Source organism: Lytechinus variegatus, chromosome 16 (assembly GCF_018143015.1).
Source record: "Lytechinus variegatus isolate NC3 chromosome 16, Lvar_3.0, whole genome shotgun sequence".
In the NCBI taxonomy this organism is placed as follows: Eukaryota; Metazoa; Echinodermata; class Echinoidea; order Temnopleuroida; family Toxopneustidae; genus Lytechinus; species Lytechinus variegatus.
The window spans coordinates 10,083,116-10,111,066 of NC_054755.1; the positions used below are offsets into that span (position 1 = coordinate 10,083,116).

A 27,951-nucleotide genomic window follows, 5' to 3' on the forward strand; every position below is an offset into this window, starting at 1 on the left:
TACTGGTAGCAGAATAGAAATTCATGATAACAAAACGACACAAAAATTAAAATAACATCCAGGTGTCAATTCATTCAGAAACATTATTTGTGAATTATAACTATACACATTGAAGAAGAATCAAGCAGGAGTGAGTAATGAAAGACGAGAAGAGGGTGAAACTCGAGAGCGGAGTAGACTGTAAAAAAAGGAAGCAAGTGTAGATTTGGGAGAGAATAGGAGAGAGAGAGAGAGAGAGAGAGAACAAAGAACTTGTATCATAAAATGACATTTTCAAATCTACTCAGTGAACATACGGTACACATTTACATGTTCTAGTGTCCAAACTTGCTGGTTACTGGGCAAGTTGAAAGTGACATTCACAATTGATCTTAGCAAGACATTCATTACATAAATGAGTATAATACAATTTAATATAATAATCAGTACTAATTAAAGCATAAGAATGGAATATATACATAAACATGATGAGAGAATATCGAACATCAACCAAAATGCGTGACAAATGAGACATTGTGAATTCTATACTAATATTGTAACGCAAGTAAGAAACAAGAAATGAGTAGATAACAGAATTCTTTTATTTAAACAAGGGATTGATGAATACACGAACTCCCTTTTTTCTATCCTTCTGTCCTTTGTTGAAAAGTTTCTTCCTTTAGCGGGTGATAACTTTGTTTTAGCCTCATTTTGCCATTAGGTAGAGCATGTTGCGTGGGGGCTTGTTTCTAGAATTCTGAAGAAATATTCTCCGATTTCTCTGCACCCTCGTTAGTGAAAATCTGGACCCGCCCCTGAGTTACTTTTTTTTCAAACCTATACAGGTCACCATGTTGCGTTGGTATCACGACCCTTGACCTGGATCATCTTGGAAGACTTGGGGACTCACTGGAGACTATTGCTTGGCATAAATCAGGACTGGCTAGAGTAAGGATTGAACTGAATTATATAAAAAAATGACCGTTAATATTCCCTTCAAAGAACACTATCATGTATCATTCTAGAATGTTCATAAATGCATCTTTCATTTGTTATTATCATTTTACATACGAATATAAGGCAAAATGTTTGTTCTTAAAGATAACAAGGTGTAAAATGCATCTACATTAATATATTTTACGTAAAAGTGTAACAAAATAATTTTCAGGCAAGTTTAATGAGATGGTTGTCACAGTGATCATCTTCTTTATATTTTATCAACAGAAAGGACGCCCTCTATTCACAGTCTGTCAACAGCCGGGGCCACTTAGAGTAATGGCTGAAAGAGCAGCTGAATTTGGGGTAAGCCGTGAAAATGAAGGGGATGGCACAACGTGGAGGAGGGGGTATTCAGAAAAGGAAGGAAAGAAGAGTATAAAATGAAGAGGTTTGGTCTTATAACTCTAAAATGCCCAATATGAATTAATTCAGGAAAAAAAATGTTACGTATGCGACGTCGCCTGAGGAGGTGTTGCCACACTCCATAAAATATACTCACTATGAGATCCCCGGCCAAAATCTCTCCATACTCTCTCGTTATTAACTCATCAATGTCACGAATGGCCTCCAATTCGACTAATTTTCTACTTGGCCAAAATCACTCGTTTTTATCTCGTCAGGGTGAAAGGGGGTAGTTGTAAAAAAGTTGGAAAAAGGGTATATTTGAGATTTTTCATACATCGTTGAGCCAATGGCGAAGGTCAGAGAACTTCAATTCCTCTCAAATTTTGACAACGGTCGTAAACCATTGCTGAATCACTAGAAACCGTCCCGATTTAATGTCCCTTTTTACGAGCGGCCGAAGGGCGCTCACTCCCCAGATAGGTCATCAAATAGTCTGTATATTCATACATTGGATTGGATATGATAATGGCATCGACCAACATGGCCAGCATTTTCTATTCTGCAAGTAATATAGTTAATGAATTAACAATGAAATGAATCAATGTATCATATACTTTAATTCATTTTTCCACCAACACCATTGTTTATTGTTTTTTTATCTGACATTCCCACCAATTTGGTCTGGACAAACAACTGTACGTAGACTATGAAGTCTGGCCCCGATATAAATAGAAGGTCATTGGTCTGGGTGAAGTATAGAAATTAGCTAATCATGATTATTTCCCTATCTCATTTACATGATATCGACTAAACATGTAAAAAAATGAATAGAGTATGAAATTTCATGTTAAAACAAACTTTAAACGAAGGAAATTGATGCACGAGAAGTCGACTTTCTGCACATGGAACATAGCCTCATGTCAAGACTTTTGGTATCGGTTTATTATTTTGTTCTTTTGGTGGCAGCCCCATAATAAGGCTATTTCTGCTGCCTTCTGAGCTGTCTCCTCATTTCACAAATCATTTCGATTTCTTGTGTATCTCTCGCATGAAGAAATATTAAGCTTATACCAACTAAAACTTTTAAAGCAATTTCCGCCAACATCTAAATAATTCTGGCACTATGGTGGTTGTAGCAGGGTTTTTTTTTCAATAAACCTCGCCTGAATTGAATTAAATCAGTGGCGTAATGACCCCCCCCCCCAAAAAAAAAATAATAATAATAATAAATGAGGGAGCTGTATAGCTTTTCGGGTATATTTATGAAAAAGATTTCAACATTTCAAAACAAATTTACGATATTGTGATAAATGTTGGCATAATACTCAAATAATAAATTTGACACTTCTCTATTTTTTCATTCTTAATCGTGATTTTAATTTCTTTTGGGGGGGGGTAAAGCGCCCCAAGTAGGGGGGGGGGCATCTGTGCGCCACTGAAATGATAAAGCTTTAAGTTGAGCTCCCCCACCAAACTTCGAGGAAAAGGGGCCCAACTGCATAAGGCTCTAAAATACCATAAACACGATTCCACCTATTATAATGATCATGGTACTGCATCCGTATTCATTGAAAATATTACGCAAGCTTTGTTTTCAAGAAAAAAAAATAATAAAAATGATTTTTAAATCATTAAATAATTGATTTACTTATTTATTCAATCATTTATCTATTTTCATGTACAATGAAAATGTTCAGGACAGGCCTAACGGAAGAGCTGTTTTGATTAAATGCAGAGACGCAGTCATGTGAAAATTACATTTATTTCTTGACGTTTGTTTAGAGAACCTCTATTCGTATGCTTGTAGTATGCAAATATATTTCTTTCAGGAAGGATTTCCCTTAAATTAATACAATATTAGGTCTATAGGATATATATATATATATATATATATATATATAGGTATATTCTCAAGCATCAATGCGCTCCGCTGGTCATGCATTCTACATTTGTACAGGTCTAGAATTCACTGTTAGAAAAAATAGAAGAAGTTCCTGCAGCAGAGTCTCGAGAACACCTGTAATCTTAACGAATTGCGTAATCTTACAGGAAATTGGTATTTGATGTATGGAATCTTACAAATTTCCTTGAATAAAACACCCTTTTCCCCCTTTTTAAACAGACCTGTTCTGTTAAATTGCAGAAAAATACTTGTTTTATGAATTTACAGAATGATTATTACGCAATTCGGTAAGATTACAGGTGTTCTCGAGACTCTGCTGCAGGAACTTCTTCATTTTTTCTAACAGTGTTGGTATACATTAAATATTATTGTCATCGCCATGAGAGTCATGTACAGACGCTGGCGCAAAAGCATATTGAAATTCCTCAGTTTATTTTTTCATTGGGTAACTCCCGCCACCACTTATGGCAGTTACACTATAAGGGCGAAATTTTGAGTTATTGTATATCCTTGGTTTCGCCATGGACACATCCGTTGAGAATACACGCATGATAGAGAAAGGGAGAGATGCGTGATTGATTCAATCCATATGTTGGCATTTCATTGTAAGTTTGTGTTCCAATTCTTGGAGCTTGGAGTGTGGTAATATCTGTTAATAGCTCTATGGTAATATTGATAGAGAAAGTCATTAAACTTCTGTTTATTCTAGTGTAGATCTAAACACTTCGTTTTGTCCAATATAAAACAGATAGACAAACAATCAAAGTATAGACACACTGGCGTGAATGTAAGCGGTGGTGTCATACCCTGTCATCTTTGTGGAGGCGGATGATATTTTTTACAAAAAAAAGTCCTATCCCATACTGCAAGGCAATCAAGAGTGTATGATGAGATTACATTGATCAAATCAACCCGTTAATGACACATTACGTTTGGACAATATTTCCCATATAATTATCTTTGCAAAGTATCCAATATATATGGTGACTGCATCATTTTTGAATATAAGTTTAAAATCTGTCCTATAAATTTTTATTTTTATTTTAATCATCCTACTATTTCCACGTATTTATATAAGCCTGTTGTGGCCTGTGGTGGATTATAATTATTTCATAAGGCATCCTAGATAATGACAACAACCAATTTGACCAGCAATAACTATTCTGAAATTAAATATGCAGTTTTTAAATTAGCAATTAAATGAAGCAAAGTGTAATAAATATAACACCAACGCCATTGTTTTTGTTTTGTTTAACTGACATTCCCTCCCGACTGGTCTGGACAAACAAGAGCGACTGAAATCTGGTCCAAATAGAAGGTCATTGGACTAGGTGAAGTACAGATGGCTAATCTATTTCCATTGCTCATTTACACGATTTCGAAAAAAATATGCAAAAATGAATAAAATATGAAATTTTATGTTTAGATAAACTTTGAACAAGAAAATTGACAAGTAAGCTTTTCTCCACATTGAGCATAGCCTCATGCCAATACATTTGATATAGATTCATTATTTTGTTCTTTTGGTGGCAGCACCAATAAGGCTTCTCTGTATTCTATGCCTTCTCGTGTATAGTATTAAGCAAACATATTCGTTTTTATTCATTTTTATTGATATTTTCAATTGCACACATTTTATCTCTCTTCTTTATCATTTACTATTGTGAATATAAATCATTTTTAATTCTCAATTCATTTTTCAATGGGTACTCCAATCTGAACAATATTTACATCTAAATGAATAGAGTATAATTCACAGAGCAAAATGCTGAAAATTTAATCAAAATCGGATTAGGAATAACGAAGTGATTGAATTTCAAGTTTTATCAATATTTTGTGAAAATAGTTATCTGCACGTTTAATATTCATTAGGTGGGCTGATGATGTCACATCCCTATTGTCTTTTTTAAAATGTTATTACATTAAATCAATACGTGTAAATGATGTGTTTCCCTTTTAATGAAATCAGTTGAAGCAATGAATATCTGATGCACTTAATATGTTGTCAATGCATTTTTTTTCAGTTCTTGCTTGAAAAAGAATGTATAAAGCTAATTTCATATAATTAAATACAAAAGAACAAGTGGAGATATGACTTCACCTTGCTCACTGAATATTCATAAAGACATGCCTAGAACATTACTGTTTCACCAAAATAATTCAAATCTTTAAAATGCCGAAACTATTCCTTATCCCATTCGGATCCAATGTATTGTTTGCCTGATTTTTATTTATCTCTTTAAATTATATTATTTTCAGCCCGGCTGGAGTACCCCTTTAATTGAATTGAATAAGTGGCATAATGAGCCATTTTTTTGTAAGGGCTGGATATTATACTATAGTAAAGTATTTATTTTCCGTATATTAAAAAAATGCAAAACGGATGGATAGCCCATTTTCAGTTTAGTCTACATGACTATACTGTTCTTTCATGGGTCCATATATACAAAGAAAAAAGTAAACACATATGGAACATATACGGTAAATCAAACAGAATAACAAAAGTGACATGATATATGTTGTTATAAGAAAAGATCATAAAATTAAATAGTTTGGCAAGAATTTACACTAAATATTTTATAAAATTGAATGAATTAGGCTGATACCACGTTATTGAAAAGGCTTTCACAAGGAGCAAGGAATAATAAAATAGGTACAATGATTCAAAATGAATATGTAATTATTGGAAACTGTCATCATAACACACAATTCTGGTGCACGCATACAATTTTAAGAGGACAAACAATATAAGAGTGTAAAAATATTGAAAGGAATTCAGGATAAAACTACAGATTGCATTGAGACAACATCAATATAAATATATAAAAACATGTATATACACTAATTGGAATCATATGAGGGGTAAAAAATAAAAAGTGAAAAGGATCATGGCTTATTAGACAACATTTATGAAAAGTTGTCAGCGTGCAAGCAAAAATTCTGACATAAGTATTATGATAAATTTTGACATATTCAGAAAATGTATTTCACCTTTCTCTCTTTTCAATTTCTTTTTTTCTTGGTCGTGATTTTTTTAGTCAGGAGCAAGCGCCCCAAGGCCAAGTTCTCCATATGCACGCCACTGAGTTGAATAAAGTTTATGTTGACTCCCCGCCCCCCCCCCCCCCCCCGCCTTCATGGAAAAGGGACCAACGCTCAAAAACATCAAAATGATGAATCCTCCTGATATCATACTGCTCGCGCATATTCATTTATTCATTCATTCATTCATTCAATTGTATTTACTCTTATTTACAATGGCAATTTACAGGATTTATTAGGCAACAGGCCTAATAAACGAGCTGCTTTAATTTATGAGACGCCAATCATGTGAAAATTACATTATTATGTTGACCTATGTTTCGAAAACACATATATATTGTATGTGGTTATAATATTAAAATTTACTTTTCCTTCGGGACGAATACAATTTATAGGGAAAAGGTATACTCACAAACATCCACGTGTTCTGCTGGTCATTCATGCTACTGGTGGACAATTCGTCGCCATGATATATATCACAATATTAATGTACAGAAGCCTGCGCGAAAGCATATTCCCTCAGTTTCCCAGTGAGATAGTTCCCGCCACCACTGACAGTCACGTTACGCGCGAAAGTTATATCCGCGCATCCCGGGGTTATATCCCTGCGTGAACCCAGCTGGGTTCACCGTATAAAATACACACATACATGTGTTTAGAGGATGGAGAGCCAGAGAGAGAGAAAGCATGATGGATTGTTCAATGAAAATATTAATCCATATATTGTTCACATTATTGTAAGTTTGTGCCAGATGATCCAACCATCTTGGAGGATGGCAATATCCATATAGAGGAAAGTCATTCGTCTATAGATCTGGACGTCTTTATTTTGTCCAATATATGGTCCACGGTATGACCTTAGACCAATAAATCATAATACAAATGTTCATTTCATCTACTTCAGACCTTGTAGTTTGAGCTAGGGGTAAAACCCTTGACCCATGGAGCTATTAGCCCCATTCTCAACCACTGCCAGGAGGACTGGACATGACTTGTGTCATGCAGAACATGGATATATAACTTCCACATCCAAGTAGGCAATATAATATGCAAGCATTGCCCGCCAGTAATAGTATTTTCATTAGAGATAATCAATACGCACCTTGTGAAGAGAAATGTACTTAAAAGAAAAAATATTAATTGATTAATGTTCAAATAATAACGCGTGAATTCATAATTTAATGCACTCAAAATGTTTTATTTTGCCTATTATTTTGCATTCTAAAAACGAAAAGTTCCTCTGCGGTCTTTCCGCTTTTGCAGTCAATCATGATATATATTTTTTTTTTTTAATTCATTTTATCTCGATTTTTAAGTATACATATTTTTTTTATTTATTGTGAATATCAATCATTTCAGATTCTCATTATTCATATGTTACTGTGTACATGATATTGTGCACAATTAAGTCTATGACCGCAATCATGTTTCTTATTATCATTAACGGCTCCGTATATGAACTGTATGATTTCATTAACTTTAATAATATAACTTTGATCATGAACCGAACCATCCTGACATTCACTGGCGTGGATGTTAGCGGTGTGTGTGGAAGCAAGTGACATATTCTTTTCTTCTTTTTTTTAATACTTCAAAACAGTTAAGTGTATTTATATGATCAATGTCATTAATGAAACACTTATACGATAGGACAACAACATTTCCGACATATCTCTACAATTTTATTCATTTTATAGGGTAATTACATCATCTCTGCATAGTTTTAAAGATTTTTCAAACTCTGTCCTTTTCGCAATATTTTCCTTTTCATTTTAATCATCGTGATATTTCCAAGTTTTTTGTTTGAAGTTGTGGCCTGTAATGGCATAATCATTTCATAAGACATCCCTATACCCGATAACCATCGTCTAAATATCTCACCTCTAAAAAGTTAGGAAACTAGTTTTCATTTCAATTTTAGTTTTATTTTATTGTTCACATGGAAATTTGTTCTGCTCATTATATTAACATTTGTAATAATTACCTAATACTTAAATGATTCGACTTCAAAGAGCAATTTGTTTTTGTTTTTTATCCTTATTTGCCAACTGTGATGTAACAACTAATTTATATTTCGTTTTCCTATTCTTATTAGAGTTCAAGTCCACCTCAGAGTAATGTTGATTTGAATCAATAGAGAAAGATCAGACAAGCACAATGCTGAAAATGTTATCAAAATCGGATGTAAAATAAGAAAGTAATGACATTTCAAAGTTTCGCTTATTTTTAACAAAATAGTTATATGAACGAGCCAGTTACATCCAAATGAGAGAGTCGAATATGTCACTCACCCACTATTTATTTATTTTGTTTTATTGTTTGAATTATATAATATTTCACTTTTTACGAATTTGACGATTAGGACCTCCTTACCTGACGCACACAATGTTAAAATAATGGAACTCCACGTGTTCAGGTAGGAATAAAACTTCATTCACATGACAATGATGAGAAAATAAAAAATATTTCATATTTCATATAACAAAATACAAAAGAAATAGTGAGTGAGTGATGTCATCAGTTCTTTATTTGCTTACCGACCGAGATGTGCATATAGGCCTAACTGATTTGTAAAATGAAGCGAAACTTTAAAATGTCATAACTTTCTTATTACATCCTATTTTGATCAAATATTCAGTGTTATGTTTGTTGAATTTTTTCTCTTTTTATTCAAATCAAGTTTTTGTTGGGGTGGACTTGTCCTTTAAGTTTTCGTTCTTCTTGCACTTACTTTCTTCTGTAATAATATGCACATTACTTTCTAAGCAATCTTCAAGGCTCACTCACTACGCTCGCTTACATACCCCTTGAACGACGTTTTAGGTACTATTCTGCCTTTAGCTGCTAAAGATCTAATTTCCATAGCAATAGCCATCTGGAAAAAAAAATCGAGAGAGGCCTTATCTGTTAACACGATATTAAATTCAGAAATGGTAGTATTATTGTTCACGGAGCCCCATATGCGTGTGATAAATACTGTAAACTACACATTACTTGAAATATGGTTTGGACAACATAATTCTGTCCTTTGATGTAGTAATAATTGAAAACTGTTTCACTCGCCTAGTTCCCACATTGATTTATAATTATCATTTACGCCATCAAATAAATAAAGGCACAATCTATCTGGGTCGAGGGGGGGGGGGAGGAAACTTTCCATCTCCTGCGATCAAACGAAGTCGGGAAACTCTTTCATGAAATTTGTAGACGTGTTTCGTAAACAATAAAATCTTGCTAGAAGTCAGTGCTAACAATAATGGAACCCCGCCTTGACCCCCTGACCCATGGTCTGCACGCTTTATGGTAGGTCTAGTATTAATAGCTCTAATATGGTCTGAGGCATTTATACTTTCTGGCAGGAGACGATTTTTTTACATGCTATACATGCATGGAGGGAAGGAGAGGGGGTGCAAATGGAGCTTCAAAGCTTACCACTTAATATTATACATCTCTTTCGGAACATAGCCCCTTGATTGTTATACCAGTGAGAAGAAAACAAAATAAAAAGAAAGTTGCATAACATACGAGAGAGGCAAAATGATTTTTCAGATGTTGTTTGAAGGTTTGCATGGTGGCATGTACAATTGCTGATGTGGTTTACGGTACACCATGTGGAGTGTTATAGAAGCAGTGGATAGAAGAAGAGAGGAAGTGGATAGGCGAGAAAGTGGAGATTTTGAGAATAGAGTATTCTTTCTTGAGAATAGTCCTGAAAAGGACTGTAAACCAGAAGGAATGTTGAGTGAGATTTCTTAACTACAAAATATGAAGACTGGATTCTTAAGCCCGCGGTGCAAAACGATTCGTAGCGATCCGAAAAGCAAATAAATTGTAATAACATTTGATGCAAATTTTATTAACATTACATCCAATAAAATCTTAGCGTTCAAAGTAGTGGTAATGAAATCGAAATTCTATCTTGTTCGAGCCTTTGTGTACGAGAACAAATTTATTTTGATAATGAAATTCATCCCTATAACCTCTAAATTATTGATTGTCCTACATAGTAAAAAAAATATATACAATGCTGTTTACTATACGAACCTTACAGTAATTGTGTAAAATGATTAAACAAGGGTTAGTGTTTTACTCTTAAGCAACAAAGTTTAATTTTCAATATCTTATCTTCAATAAATTAAACAGGATTGTTTAAATGGTTAAACAAATACTGCAAGGTTCATATAGTAAACAGCGTTGCATAAAGTCTTAAAACATACCCTTGTTTACTTTTGATAAATTTTCAATTTGATAATGTTCTAATAGCGTCCCTTTTCCTTTTGCACAAGTTTTCCTACTACATGTATAAAGATTCTGGAAACACACATTTTAAATTACTAACTATTATATCGAGCCTCGAGGAAAACGAGGCTGTTGCTAAAATCAAATGATAAGCTATGTACATTAGTTTCATGTCAAAGCTTTGTGAGTGCAGTGAGTGCCATTTCGGGAAAAAAATGTGCCCTTAACCCTCCCCCTTTTCAACTTCGCTCCACCACCCCTGGAATTCTGTGAGCTCTTATTAAGCCATACGGGCCAAATATGACTTTCCTTGTCTGATGACAGTTCACCGTTGATTTCCTTCAATTTAAAGGTACACATATGCAAAATGTTAGGAAAAATACTGTCCACACAAAAATTGATTTGAAATTTTTATCCAACTCTGGGTAGTTTTCAAACAAAGCACACATTGGTTTCGAGAGTGGGTTTTACAACACTTCTCAAACGCATGGTTTGACCGATGTAGATTACTGAAATTAAATTGTTAAATGCTGTAATTTGAATTAAATCATCTTGATCCATATCCCGTTATTGTATACCAATGCAGATTTTCTCTTGAATATGATCGACTGTATTTTGTTTAAATAATAATAATAACACATTGATATAAAGTCATTTTATATATACTATTTAATTTGTATTCAACTTTGATCCTGCCTCATTTAAACTATGGTATAACAGCATGGGGGAATTGTGCTGACTGCCTCCTGAACAGAATTTTACTTTTGCAGAAAAAGGCTATTCGTATTATTTGTCATGCTGATTTTCGTTCACACACTGACGAACTTTTTATATAATATTTTAAAGATTGGTGACTTGTATACAATCTCGGAAAACTCATGTATAGTTTAGATAAAAATGAACTTCCAAATATTTTTTATTCCATGTTTACTAAAAATGTCGATATTCATCATTATCCTACTAGGTCTGCCGGGCTCTTTCATCCACCAAGAGCTAGAACAATCCTCTTGAATAAAACATTTATTTTTACAGGTATCAAACTATGGAACTCCCTTATAGAATCATTACGTAACAAACCAACACATTTAAGTTTCGGTCGAGGGTTGAAGAAAATTTTTATCCTTCAGTATAAACCCCAGAACTCAAACATTTCTGTGTAAGCAGCTACCACCTCTTTTGTTCTTCTTCCCTTCTTATTTTCTTCCTTCTTATCTTTCTCCCTCTCCTCTCACATTTCTTTTTTCTCTCTCTCTTCCTGTCATCTTTATGTCTAGTTCTATTGCTTTTATAATCTTTCTGTCCGTCTATGTTTTGTAGTGTGTTTTGTTATGTTTCTTTTCCTTTTTTCTGCTGTCTTGTCCTGTTCTGTTTTGTTTTTGTTTGTGTGTGTGTGTGCCATTTTGTTTCTTTTCCTTTTTTTTGCTGTCTTGTCCTGTTCTGTTTTGTTTTTTGTTTGTGTGTGTGCCGTTTTTGTTTTTGTCTTTGTTTTGTTTTTAGTATTGTCTGTTCAAACACTCCTGAACTTAGGTTTTTTTATTTATACAGCAGGGGCACGATATAACATTTTTTTCTGTTAATTGTAACTTATTTAGTAAACATAAAAAGCTTGACCCCACTGGTATTCTTTTTCATTGTACAAACCTTTTTAATTTACGAATTGAATTTCATCGATCAAAGATATACTTTAACTATTTATTGCAGGGAACCCATACTAACAAGCTTTGCTTTCCAGTGGGTTCCCTTTTTTCATTTCTGTATATGATATTTTTGTGTTATGCTTTACATTGTAACTTTTGTTAAATTTGGAATGAAAAAGAATAAATGCAATCAATCAATCATTTTTCGGTGCTCTTCCCACCAATTATTACCACTGCAACTTGGCTGTTATAGAGCTGTGGGATAACTTTGTATTCTTGATATTAAACAGATCATACTGGTGGAATATATCTTACCAACCACCAACAAATACAAATTTCACAAATACAAATTCAATTTAAAAGGCTTCGGTTCATAAATAACTCCATCTGTATGGTGATGTGTTGTTCTAATAGGGAATACACGACTATGTTTGTGTTCTCTTTAATCCGTTTCAATGAATATGCAAATTAACTTTTAATGGATGTCATGTAAATTGTATAATATCCAGTTATCTCTATAATTCATATAAACAATCTTCACTTGATTTTTCTGTAAAATGTGCAAAGAATTCTAAATCATGTCAAGCCTGGCAATTCCAGCCTGCTGCTTCTACGGCTACGCCTGACACATCCCGCCTTGAGTTCCGGGGGAATTACAGTCCGGGTCGGGCATCATTCCTGCTGGATATTTTGAAAGATTTTATGCCATACGTAATATTTATGTTTTCTCCTTGTTTTCGATAAGATCCGTATAATTGTCCCGTTAACAATATAATCAAATGTCATTTCAACAGAGTTTTCGTTAAATTTGCTCCTCTGAAATTACATGCAACATGTTTGGGCCTATAAAATGAGGTCATTTTGAAAGCTGTAAAGAAAATCAACCTTTCTCCAGCTTCTTAATCAAAACACTCGCTATTCGATAAAAAGAAATTTTACAAGGCTGATTTTTTTTATGCTGACTAATTAGACATATCAATAATTTATTTCATTATTTGCATGATTTTATTTGCATTTGATGATTTTTAAACAAATATTCTGTTTTGAAATTTTACGCCCTCTATGGTTGAACATTGATTCAGTATGAATATTATAGAATTATTGTAACAGTTTTCTTTCTTAAAATAGTTTAAAAGTAACATGATTTTATACCATAATACAATGATATTATAGTGCATTCCTTTCCCATCTTTTTAAGACTGGATTCAATGTATAAAAACTTCTGAAATATGGTCATTTTGTGATGTTTGAAGTCAAAAGGCCTACTTTTTTCCATTACATTATGCATGTACTGGTAAAAGGGCGAATGGGATGTTTTTCCTTGTCTGATTATACTTCACTGTTGCTTTCTTTAAATTTACAGGTTCACACATGTACTGTAGTATAAACTTCTCAAACACACCCATGCATCAAACCAAAGTTTGACAGACTTCCCAAATGAAATTGTAAAATGCTATCATTATTTTGAATAAGTTAATAATCTTGATCCATATCCCCGTTATGGCATCGACCAGATCTTCTTTTGAATAGGACTGTATTTTTTTATAATAATAACTAAAAATACACTCTTAAACTGTTGGGTAACAAACTGTCCACACAACAATTATTAAAAAAATCAAATTCTGGGTAATTTTCAACCAGTACTGTAGTTTCACCCAAAGCACACATTATTGGTTTAAAACTACACAAAATTGAAATTTTTTTTAAACCAATTATCGTTGTGTGGACAGCATGTTGCCAAACATTCTAGGAGTGTGGGAAACATTCTAAATATCATATATTGCCAACCACCAACAATGTTTGACAACTGTTCGCTATTCAGGAACACCTTTCACAAATACAAATTTAATTTAAAAGGCTTTGGTTCATTTAAAATAACTCCATCTGTATGACTGAATCTTTGATATATCGAGATCTTACATCAATACATTTATATATTATATACATTATATAGACATCTGTTTTATTTCTTAGATAGCCCTTAGCCTACACTTTGAGAACCACCTAAATGGAAGGGTCACGGTGATGTGTTGTTCTGATAGGGAATTACACGACTATGTTTGTGTTCTCTTGAATCTGTTTCAATGAATATGCAAATTAACTTTTAATGGATGTCATGTAAATTGTATAATATCCAGTTATCTCTATAATTCATATAAACAATCTTCACTTGATTTTTCTGTAAAATGTGCAAAGAATTCTAAATCATGTCAAGCCTGGCAATTCCAGCCTGCTGCTTCTACGGCTACGCCTGACACATCCCGCCTTGAGTTCCGGGGGAATTACAGTCCGGGTCGGGCATCATTCCTGCTGGATATTTTGAAAGATTTTATGCCATACGTAATATTTATGTTTTCTCCTTGTTTTCGATAAGATCCGTATGATTGTCCCGTTTAACAATATAATCAAATGTCATTTCAACAGGGTTTTCGTTAAATTTGCTCCTCTGAAATTACATGCAACATATCCAGGCCTGTATGAAAATGAGGTTATTTGAAAGCTGTAAGAAAATAAATAAAAAAATAAGAAAGCTGTAAGAAACCTTTCTCAAGCTTCTATAACAAAGTATTCGCTATTCGATAAAAACAAATCGTGCAAGGTTGATTTGTTATTCTTATTGATTAGACAAATCAATAAATTATTTCATAATTTGTATGATTTTATTTGCATTTACTGATTTTTAAACAAATATGTCTGTTTTGAAATTTTACACATTCTATGGTTAAACATTGATTCAGTATGAATAAAATTGAAAGTGATATGCCTTTATACCATAATGCAATGATATTATAGTGTATTCCTTTTCCATCTTTTTAAGACCGAATACAATATATAAGAACTTCTGAAATATGGTCATTTTGTGATGTTTGAAGTCAAAGGCCTATACATTTTTCATTATAATTATGCATGTACTGGTAAAAGAGCGAATATGTTTTTCCTTGTCTAATTATACTTCACTAGTGCCTTCGTTCAATTTACAAGTTCACACATGTATATACACTTCTAAAACACGTAAAATGCATGCATTCAATCCAAAGTTTGACAGACTTCCCAAATGAAATTGTAAATTGCTATAATTTGAATAAAAGTTAATAATCTTGATCCATATCCCCATTATACAGCAGTATCAACCATATCTTCTTTTGAATAAGACTGTATTTTTTGTAATAATAACTAAAAATACGCTCGTAAAATGTTGGGTAACAAACTGTCCACACAATTGGCCAACAATAGTTTTCAACGGTACTGTAGTTTTCACCCCAAAACTACACAATATTTAATACAGTTTTAACCAGTTGTTGTGTTGCCAAACATTTTAGGAGTGTGGGAAACATTCTAGAATAACATGTCTTGCCAACCACCAACAATGTTTGCCGACTGTTTGCTATTCAGGCCCACCTTTCGCAAATTTGAATTCATTTAAAAGGCTTTCCGTTCAATTGAAATAACACCATCTGTATGACTGAATCTCTGAATTTATCGAGATCTACACATCCATCTCCTGTCTGTTTTGAATATCACTGAAGTTTTTTAACCAAGTTATATAGAGGTTATTTCCAAGCCTCGCCTACACTCTAAATTACAGGGATTTAAAATAAGTCCACATGGACTGTAGTTAGGGACCAATCGAATTCCGGATTTAGTTTGAATCCTTAAGATTCATTTCTAAATCTCGAAAGATTTAAATTTAAATCATTTGAGATTTAAATTTAAGTCTTTGTGATTAAAACTAAGTCCAAAAATCGATTGGTCCCTAACTACAGTCCATCTGGACTTAATATTTTAAATCCCTGTAATTTAGAGTGTACATGGAAAAGTAAAAGTCCCGCATCTAGCTTGCAGCATGTATATGCCTTTCATAATCATGTTGAGCTCTTTTTTCTTCGTACTCGAGTTATATAAAGAATATCAAAACTAGAGCAGGTTAAAGTTTCAGAAAAAGTTCTAAAATTCAGAGCTTCAACGCCATTCGCGGGAAGGAGTATTTGCTCCCTTTGCACATTTTACAGACAGATCAAGTGAATATTATTTATATGAATCACTGAGATATAAACTGGATAGTATACAATTTGCATAACATCCATTAAAAGTTAATTTGCGTATTTGAAACGGATTAAAGAAAAAAATGAACACAGTCGTTCACCCAAAGCACACATTATTGGTTTAAAACTACACAAAATTGAAAAAAAAGTTTTAACCAGTTATTGTTGTGTGGACAGCATGTTGCCAAACATTTTAGGATTGTGGGAAACATTTCTATATATCATATCTTGCCAACCACCAACAATGTTTGACAACTGTTTGCTATTCAGGCCCACCTTTCACAAATGTGAATTCATTTAAAAGGCTTTCGGTTCAATAATTAAAATAACTCCATCTGCATGATCTGTATATCACTGAATCTCTGAATTTATCGAGATCTTACATTTGAGAAACCCTATACGTTTGGAAGTGTGTCACGGTGATGTGTTGTTCTGATAGGGAATTACACGACTTTGATTGTTTCCTATTTCAATCCGTTTCAAATATGCAAATTAACTTTTAATGGATGTCATGCAAATTGCATAATATCCAGTTATCTTTGTAATTCATGTAGATAATCTTCACTTGATCTGTCTGTAAAATGTGCAATGGGAGCAAATACTCCTTCCCGCGAAAGGCGTTGAAGCTCTGAATTTTAGAACTTTCTCTGAAACTCTAACCTGCTCTATAGTTTTGATATTTTCTATAAATTTATAACTCGATTACGAAGAAAAAAAAGAGCTCAACATAATAATGAACGGCATGATGCAAGCTAAATGCTGGACTTTTACTTTTCCATGCAGGCGAGGCATGGAAACCTCTGTAACTATAATTAAAACACTATTCAAAACAGACAGGAGATGGATGTGCAGCGATATAAAAAGTTTCATCACATATACATTTTCATGTAGCATGACACGAATTAAATGCCTCCGCCCCTGTGAGCAGATACTTTGCTCAAAAATTGCTTGCTGAAAAGCGGAAGAAATAGTATTTTGGAACTCGGGGAGTGACGGAAGTGTTAATCCGCTCCGAACAGAAGAGCCGAAATTTTGTGTATTTATGTGCAATGAAAAAAATACTTTTCATACCCTTACATCGTGTATACTTTACAATTTCTGGCAAGATAGGGGAAAACTGAGTAGAAAAAAGGTGTGGGAACTAATGGAAACCAAAATTTATATGGAGAGAGAGAAGAATATAGGTTTTATTCTTTGGACAGAAAGAAAAAAACACAAAGCCATATAGAGGACTGTGTATTAAACGTTTGTTCTATCATGTGCAAAGGGACCGTGTTCATTATTAGCTGCCATGGCATTTGAAGCTTCATATCCCAGAGCAACAAATAGACAAGGTTCTTATTCCCCGGTCTTATTCGCGTTTCACTGTTCATTTGAAATCATGATCATGTTCACAACTTTTACTATACATGGTGATCGGTCCAAACACACCCATCTTTCGAGACGGTGGCACCTTAGTCTACATGCAGACCCACATCTGCACCTCAGCTGATTCAACGAGTCTGCACAGCAGACTAGGTCTACTGAGGCTGCAGAAGATGGATGAAATGGCTCGCTTCGCTCGCCCTTTCAGGCTGGTTTGCTTCGCAAACCAGTAGCAGATCCCACCTCACGAGCCATTCAGAGTCTGCATAGCAGACTAGTGGCACCTTTGTTTTCCCTCTGAAGTACCCATAAAAAGGCTAAGGGTTAAGGTCGAGAATAGTTTACCTACATCATGGACCCTACCACGTAATAGGGTCCATGATGTGACCATAGAGCAATACATTGGGAACAACTTAAAGGTCTAGTCCACCTAAAAAATAGTGTAATTTGAATCAAAGAAAAATCAGACAAGAATAATGCTGACAATTACATCAAAATCGGATGTAGAATGAGAAAGTGGGGACATTTTAAAGTTTCGTTTATTTTTCACAAAATATAGTTATAGGGCCTATGCACAATTTAGTCACATGCAAATGACAAAATCGATGATGTCCCTCACCCTCACTCACCACTTCTATTGTGTTTTATTGTTTGAAATCTACAATATTTCAATCTTTACAGATTTGACAATAGCTCTATGCTGTGACTAACAATTATTTACCATGTCATTACCGAGTCATAAAAGGTTTATTGTTTGAACATGTTTCTTAATAAGAATAAACAAATCAATCACTCATTTCATCATTTGGATAATTTTATTTCCATTTATTGAAAGACGTTCAAGTGCTAATTGATGCCTCTCCATAGCCATAAGACACAATATGAACAGGCGCGATTCTAGACGAAAGTGTTTTTTTTTATTTGGTGAGGGGGGGGGCGCTTAGTTGGGAAAATTTTGACGTTGGTTTACTCATTACACTGAAAATGACCTATTGCTGCTAGCCTTATACTGACCAAGAAGCTGTACACCCCCTCCATTAAAATATTTGTAATATGCGAGGGAGCGTAGCGACCGACAGACGAAAAAAAAATCAAACTTTCAAAATGCTTGAGAACACCCTAATGGGTGTTAGGGCATTTAACGATAGGGGGGGGGGGGGCTGGGATTCATGGGACTGGTACGTTCAGGTTTTTTTTAAGAGCGATATTCTCATATTTTAGAGCCCTTAAATGCAAAAAAATGTATTATACAGAATAAAGCAAGATATTGGGTTTTAATGTCAATGACACCCTTTTATTACGAGGGAATGTGGTGACCAGGTAGAAACATTTTGAAGTGAAACCTTAATTGCATTTGGAGCACTTTATGAACATCCGAATACATCTGCAACATCGTTAAGTTACTTAATTGGATACTCAGCATGTATACAGGCTGCAAATGAATGCACCCCAATAATCACTGCCTTGTATACATAAGTCAACACGATCGAGTATTGTAGAAAATAGAATCAAATCATTCTACATGTTATGATGTTGCTTCTATCAGGAGGCCGCGCGATCTCGTGAGACCGCGACGTTTGTAGAACGAGCTGACAAAGGTGTGAACATATAGGTATATTACAGGCAAAAATAAGTATGTCCCACTGTTTTTTTGCATGTTCTTACAATAACAAACCATGGTTTTTCATTTGCTTTCCTCGGATGAATAAAAGTTTTGGCATTGAAGATTATAGCTCTTTATTTTCAATTAGTCTCAAGCCAATTGCCAACTCGTCTATCATAATTATGATTTACCATCAGCCTTTCCACTATCCACATGGTCTAGTTGCCAATGTATCCACTCACCATATTAACCAGTTGGTTAAAAAGCCTGTAGTATTTTCAAAATCTTATCGCTTTCCATTTCTCAAATTTGCCCATCATCTTCGAGAGGACATCACCCTTGGATACAGGTTACCTCCACTCCTTAGCAATAAACATGCCAACAAGTGGTGACTCTCAAACACCGCACACTCACCTGTGACTCATAAATTCTCTGAATTGGTACCCCTCTCTCTCTCTCTCTCTCTCTCTCTCTTTGTTTACATTCTCCATCTCATTTGGGATGAAAAGTATTCCATGTACATGTACTTTCTTTTCTGGCACACTTCTCAAGGTTTCCTACTTTCGTAAACACGTGTTTTGAGAACGTCGTCAAATTACTTTATACCCCAGGCTTTATATTATGTGGACTTCCATCATCTCACTTGGAGCAAACTTCATCCACTTCATCTCACATACCAGTTATCGTACTACCCTTTTTCTCCGTCATTTCACTCAGAGAAAAATCCCAAATACCGCTTGTGCTAGTCAAGTTATTTTTTGGTAATCTGTGTGATCTTGTGTATATTTTATACACGTATAAATACAAATACTGGGATCGTGCAATAATAATTGGACACATTGAAGAATTGTCTGTCGGATTTCTCTACACGACGCATATTAAAAGTCGGTAAGTGGAGATTGGCTTCCATTTCCGCTTCAAGCCAATTACTCCATATAGCACTTGGACTAAATAGTTATCGGCTTGGCCTTTAAAAGTCAAGGACACTTTCCCCTCAGTACACCGTTATTCAAAAGCAGAACTGAACCAAAGAAATATCAAGATTGCTTTCGTGATTCCGACCATGTTCCAACCACATACATTAAAAATTGTGCCACGCCCATCCACACCCTTTCGATCGGTCACTCTGCCAGCAGCCACTGCCCTGCAAATATGGTCAGTCCAGCATTCAGTGACTACTAAGTACTGAAGCTAATGAAATATGGAGAATAATACCAACCACGTTCCGCCAAAAGAGGCAAAAACAGTGCAATGCCCTGCCAAAGGAAAACTTATCCGGCACGGTAAGTGGATCAGTTATCATATTTTATGTTTGGGTGTGCGTATGGGTGTATGTGCGCGGGTGGTATGCCTTAAATTGCCTTTAAAAGAAAACTTGCAAATTAACTACAAATAACAAAGCAGGAACTAGGGACATGTACATAATGGTGTAAAAAGACATAAAATATTGGAGAAGTGGATGATTGTAACAGAGTAGTTCTCCCGGAGACGCTACACATAAATTGTTATATTCCTTTACTGGCATACCTTGGGTTGCGGCATTGAAGGGGGGGGGGGACCGGCAAAAATTCCAGGTATTTACTTTGACTGACCTATTAGGGACAGTGCCATTGAACGGATATGTATCTCACTCATCAAATAATGCGAGCGTGATGCGCAATCTCAAGTTTTGATATTCAGACCTAAAAAGGGACATTACAGCAATTTTTGTAATCACGATACGTACCTGTTTAGCTAAACAAATAATGCAAGCGCGAAGCGCGACCTGACATTTTCGTGTATGACCCCAAACAGAGACATTTGAGGAATACAGTTTAGGAATCCATTAAGAATATATAGGCCTACTGTATATATAACCATAGCCATCTTATGCGAGTGCCAAGACCAAAAAAGGAAAGAGATAAGGGTGAAGTATGATATTTTATTTTCTGAATATTATGTCAAAATCTATCACAAAATTTGATCTTTTTTGTTTGCTCGCTTTGCTCCATCGCAACTTTTTTTTAAAGATAATTTCTTTCCGATACGCCATATCTGACCCCCTCAAAAATTTTGCCTCATTAAAGGGGAAGTTCACCCTGAAGAAAACTTTGTTGTAAAAATAGTAAAAAATATTGGTGAAGGTTTGAGGAAAATCCGTTAAAGAGTATAAGAAAGTTATTAGATTTCACAATTTTGGATTTGTGACGTCATAAACGAGCAGCTGCCCCATGTGTTATATAATATAAAATGTATGAATTTCAAATTTTGTATGGTTCATGATGACTTAATTTTGTTTTCTTTTCATGATCGGGTGTGAAATGATTTGTCTATTGATATACAAAAGTTACAGTGAAAACCATTTTCAATTTTCTGAGAAAATGACATTTCATTGATTTTTTACCATTCGCTATGTAGGAATGCTGCTCGCATATGACGTCACAAAAAATCATCAAATAATTGAAATTCTAATAACTTTTTAATTATTTGATGATTTTTTCTCAAACCTTCGGCAATATTTTTTATCATTTTTTCTGCTATTTTTACAATAAACTTTTTGTCAGGGTGAACTTCCCCTTTAAACCACTGCCCGTTCATACCATGATATGACTGGTAAATTTTTGCCCCCCCCCCCTCCACCAACGACGCCTGTTACGCCCCTGCACACAATGACCTAAATAGTTTGCAGGCACAGACCCTGATTGAAACTGATCAACAGGTGTGTCTCCACGCAAAGACTAGCAAATACAAAACTTTCTGTTTCACACAAGGCATATAGGCTGCAAGTCAGACCCTTTACTCGAGTAAGGGTTTGCACAGCAGACTATGTCGTAAAGGGCTTACACGTGATGAGATTTATCTTTACCTGGTTTTTTTTTTGTAGAATCTGATCTAAAGTGGGCATGTTGAAGGTCGCACGCGCCCGATGATGTCGCTAATCACGGACCCTACTAGTATTTCAGGGGAATCCAACCCAAATACAAACGGTTTTGACTTTAAGAAAAAGAAAAATCAGACAAGTTGAAAGGGGAAAGTTGAATAGCGGACAAAGTGCTTCTCTAACTCCTTTACACCATTCTGTTTTATTTATTTTGCCCTTTCTACCACGACATTTTATGATCAACGCTGGATTCCCCTGTCCATATTCAGGGGGGGGGGGATAGTCCCTCCATACTTACAAATGTTGGTGTATATGTAATAAACACACTCACACAAATCACACACTCAAATGGACCCCGCCCCCACATACAAATTATTTGACCCTGGGATTTGACCTATATTCATCGTCAGTTCTACTCAAATCTCATCGCGTAATATTCGTAATATTAGTGCAACATAATGTTGAATTATTAATTTTTACCATGGATCCTATAGAACCATGATTTTACAAAAAGAAACCTCTGCAGATTATAAGTATGTTTAATTTTAGACATTCCCTAGACAGTCTCTTCTATTCAAACATCCTTTATCGATCGAATCTTGCCATATATACTCGGGTATAACCACCAAGAATTACCCTACTTAAAGGAATGGTCCGGGCTGAAAATATTTATATCTAACTAAATAAAGTGAAATTTTCAGTGCAATATGCTGAATATTTCATCAAAATCGGATAACAAATAACGAAGTTATTGAATTTTGAAGTTTATCAATATTTTGTGAAAACAGTTATATGCACATCGTCATGGGGTGGCCGATGATGTCACATCCCCACTTTCCCTTTTCCTTGTGTTATTACATGAGATCATAAGTGTTTCATTTTTCCATGCATGTGTAAATGATGCATGTCTCTCATTTATGATAAAATAAGTTGCGGCAGTAAATAACTACATGTAATGAATTTAATCGGTTGTCCATCCAATTGTTTTAGTTCATGTTAGAAAATTTTTGAATAAACCTGATTTCATATAATAAAATTCAAAAGAAGAAGTGGGGATATGACATCATCAGCTTACCGAATGTTATAAAGACATGCCTAGAACTGTTTCACTGGAATAATGCAAATCTTTAAAATTCAATAACTTCGTTATTGTTATCCGATTTTGATGAAATTTTCAGCATTTTGCTTTGTGAATTTTACTTTATTTTTCAAGATATAAATATCTCCAGTCTGGATCATCCCTTTAACAATTTATTTTGAGAAAAAGTGTCGCCTGCCTGCAAAGAACTCTTACAACATTTACGTAGGACCCGTTTATACTCACTACGCCCGTTTATACTCACTACGCCCCAATGCTTCCTGTCAATAGAACTAGCTTGTAGCTTGATCGTGCCCCCTTGATTAGATGCCTCCATTATTGTTGTTTCCTTCTTCTGTTGTATCATTTTCTCTCTTTTATTGAAGCCCCACTCCATTTATCCATGGCCATCTGCTAAAAAATTTCGTCCGTTTTATATTTGCGTTCATTTTGAGTGTTATAAGCCTCTCGCTCCTTTGCTGTTGATCTCATTTTAAACGCATTCATTCAATATGTCATATATGCCTAATTTCAGAATTGTTTAGTTTATCTTATGAAAATGTCGATATGAGATTATTGTATTGAGTTTGCTTTGCTATAACACGATGATTTGCATCTGTACGCTCATTAACTTTGTTGACTTTGTTTAAAATTGAAAATAAAACGAATAGGTGAAAACTGGGAGTAATAATTCTTTAGGGTGTTGTCTGAGCTAATGTTTCCTTTATTTTTTTTATTCGCTGCGAATAATGATTGTTCAGCCACAGATGCGATGAATGCATGCAGTATGTACTTTACAAAGCAAAAATATACTTGGGTATACTTTGTATTTTTTTTTGCATCTATTTTTTCAATTTACAAGAACTGAAGAAAAATCAACTGTAACTTTTAACCCTTTTTTGCCATTACGCTTTCTACAGGGATCTGTGGAAAATAGCACAGAACAGTTATTGATTTAAAATGTGATAAAGTTATAACATTTACAAATTCATGAAATATTATTGAAGTCATGCTGTGATATGATACTATTCGAAGACAATTATGATGAAGAGTTTTCCTAGTAAATTTCAGATATGAGAACAGCCACTATCTAACAGCACAATTTTCTTTCCTGTTCGACGGTGCCACAAAATTCTGGGCCTTTCAGATCCGCAGAAGTATAAAACAACACAAACGTGATACTGCCAAAGGATGCTGCAGAACACCGTCTATCAAAAGCTCTTTTCAATTTCAAACTTATTCTAATAATTTTTTTATATCGGTTTTTATGTACAGTTCACTGCATAAGCCTGCACTTTTTTTTAAATTTCATGAAAGCCTGGGACTGAGATTAAGCGCACTAGTGGCCACGATCGAGAGGGAACGGATACTCCCTGTAGGATCGTAAATCCCATCAGCGAAGTGATTCGCTTGGGCCATTCAGGGCCAAACGGCCATTAAATTCTAGGTGTGGCCTTCGAGAGGATCATAAAAACTAACTTTTCTCTCGAAAATTTTGAGATGAAAATCCGTTAAAAATATTTCAAAATGAGACACTTTTTCGGGAGAAGTGGCTCTCGTTTTATTGAGAGTAAAACGAGAGCAATTCCTGCTCGTGTTCATAGTGACTGGTACCACTCCAGTGGAACATAATAAACACTTTCTGTAAAGTGCAATTTGAGGTAAGACGGTTAGTGTAAGCGTGAGCTTCTCACTCATGCACTTGTTTGAGGGCAACATACTGTACCCCTCTAACCGTAGAAATGAGGGATTGGGGCTCAGATAGGCCCTTTATCCGTCTCCAATAGCAGAGTTTGTTAACAAAATGGTTCTTGTTGGTCCAAATTACCTAATCACCATACAGCTCAAGTATACCTAGTTCCTTTGCCATGTGTAACAACTGGATTAATTGTGCCTTTGTTTAGATGGTTTATTTATAATCATTTGGGAACCAAGCTTATATGATTTATATTATGACATAAATTACTCCAAAGTGTGTTTTCCTCAGGCAATTTTGGAGATCTGTCCACCGCTGACCGAGCACGACTTTGGTGGATCTCCCGTCGAGGTCGGACCGGAGGGCGATCACCAGCTCATTAACGCCAGTATTGCTATACAGTTAGCCCGACATTGGATTGAAGAAGAAGACCCCGGTCGATTTTCATTCAATGGTATAATGATCTTACATAGTTCAAAGCCACGCAATGAGATATATAATAAAAAGACTACCATCTTTTAAGGCCACTGCACGCCTTACGACTGTTCGCCATCCGAGTTTGAAACAATGGCAGTTTGCTCATTTTCTGAAAATGTGAATGGAACATCATTTCATTTGAGTTTAAAATTAATTGAAATAATACTAATATAACCATTTTGAAAGATTGTAAGCCTTTAACTTGGAGTAAAGCCCAAATAAGTTTCAAATCGTAGCCAATCGTACGACTGCTATGACGTCATTACGACTAGATATTAGATTCGCTTTTATTATAAGAAGGATGAGAGCATTGTCACAGATTTGAACATAGGTATTCGTATGATGATTTAGAAAATTACACAGAAAGATATTCAAAGTCTCAATATTAGCATTAAATTCTACTAGATTTTATTCTGAAATCGGGTCGCAGACCAATTGTAAGGTGTGCGGTCGCCTTTAAACATACATGTACTTTATTTACAAAAATACCGCAAAAAATTTCAAATACAAAAAGAAATATTGTTTACAATATACTGTTCAGTTTATTTTGTACACAATACAGGTTCCTTAGCCATAAAATATGTATGGGCTCAATGAGACACTCTACCCTTTCACATTTTTTTGCAATAATTATTGTTACAAGAAACATTCTCAACGAAATATTAATATTTGATGACGTTCTATACTTGAGGTTTCGTGCAGTTTTTTAGAGTACGAAATTGCGACACTCGTGGCCCGGGTACGTGATTCAGAAGTTACTCATGGTTTCTTTTCTGCACAAAAGAATGACATTTATTTAAAACATTGTTATGCCATTAATGAATATAAATGAATAAAACGAGAAATCAAAACATGGATATAGAGAAAAAAAACATAGACAGAAGAAATTAACAATCATGAAGTCATTTTAGCGTCTCATCTATATCCACATAGATGTGTTTACAAACATGCAAACAATATTATTAACCATCTCAATAACATCTTGGAAGAGAAGAATATCCTTATAATTCCAAGCCAACCAAGAGAAATGTCATAGGTGGTAGAGATAAACTCGACGAATCTGTTAACTTTAAATCTATTGAAATTAGCCCATAAGTTGACCTACTTAAAGAGAACGGACACATACTACCAACCATTTGGCAATGCGTATTTTGCTTGTAAAATTGGAATAGATTTGTGTATTTTGTCCGTTTGTCTGTTTGTTATGTCATCTGTTGTTTCTTTATCTAGCTACTAAGCAGTCAAAGATATCCATTGAGGATAACGGAGGTGCAATACTAGACATACCTTTCGCAAGGCCTTTCAGCTTACCTGACCAGTTCAAGAAAGGTTAGTACTCCTCTGATATTCTACAACATATATTTTTGGCGCGAGGGGGCGGTATTTCTTTTTCTTGGTATGTTGATATGTTTCTTGATCTTATTCGGCACCTCTCGCTATTGACATATTAGGAAATGTTCTACAGGAGCGCATTGCTCACAATATCTTGGAAAGTCCATGTAGGAGAATGCGAAATATTAATGAATAATGAAAGTCAATGAGTCAATGCATTTCTTTAATTCTGAATATAACTTCGCACAAATACACATTTTAATGAGTACATCCGCCAATCTGGGTGTACACACCTAGCTACCAAGAATGCGTACCGGTATAGTAATTCAATTTATTTGAATGTAGGATAAAAGCGCATTGCCAATAATTGCCTTGTTCGCGGGCATAGGTGCCGCGGCCAGGGTTCGAACATCGGACTTTCCATGTATAGTCAGGCGCCTTAGACCATCCGGCCACGTCACCCCTGTCAATCATTGTTATTGACCAAAGTTAGGTTGAGCCAAAATGCAAAAAAAAAAGAAAAACCGTCATTGCCTCTGTAGTCATTTGGTATAATCTTTTCAAATCCAGTACGGAAATGGCCATTGTGAAATATACCTATGCTGCATAAGGTCATAGAGTGCGCACTAAAGCACAGTGTCCATTACAGTATATGGGAACCACCGGACAATGGGTTATGGATTGTAGATATAGGGGAATGCGACGTACTTTTTTTTTGGGGGGGGTGATTTCCTTGAATGTGATTGGGTGCAATCTTCGATCCCATCATTTTATCATTTCTCTCTATTCATGCTATGTGGCCAATCAACTTATTGTGATTTTGCTACAGTTATGGAATAAAATTTGAGTTCATTGTCATAAAAATCAACAAATTAACATGAAATATGATTGTGTTTTCGCACTTATGCAGCTCTCAAGCGATGCTCCTTAAGCGGTAGATGCCATATCATCCGAGGTAATCAGATCACTCTCTACTGCGATGTAGCTCACACGGTCAAAAGCATGGCTTCCTGTGCTAAATGGTATTTGTCTAAAGCTGACACTGAGAGGGAAGGGATCAATGGACGTGTAACCCGTGTCCTTATGTTTTCCATGAGGCCCAAACAACATTCACCTGAGATTCTTACTCAGCTTTTGGTAATGATACACTTTGATCGTTGTTTTTCGAAAAAAACATGCTGAAGTTGAATACGAACTGAAAGAACAATTCTTTTTCATTTCAAATTCATATCACGTTAAATAATTAATGAAGTAAATTTATATTTCATATTTATATACATCGTACACGGTTGATACATTCAGAACGTAATTACCTGCAGCCTGCAGTCCTACCTACGATCTTTTTAAGTAGGT

At 34.9% G+C, this 27,951-nt stretch overlaps 1 protein-coding gene across 1 annotated transcript in view; it reads left to right on the top strand.

Annotated features, from left to right (window-relative positions):
• LOC121429650 (folylpolyglutamate synthase, mitochondrial-like) overlaps window positions 1-27,951 on the top strand; it is a 49,553-nt gene that overhangs the window by 18,691 nt on the left and 2,911 nt on the right. Inside the window, exons 6-10 of the mRNA XM_041626792.1 lie at window positions 825-927; window positions 1,204-1,281; window positions 25,081-25,243; window positions 26,497-26,595; window positions 27,509-27,735. Of these exons, the coding sequence (XP_041482726.1) occupies window positions 825-927; window positions 1,204-1,281; window positions 25,081-25,243; window positions 26,497-26,595; window positions 27,509-27,735 (670 nt within the window). The remainder of the gene's footprint in view (window positions 1-824; window positions 928-1,203; window positions 1,282-25,080; window positions 25,244-26,496; window positions 26,596-27,508; window positions 27,736-27,951) is intronic.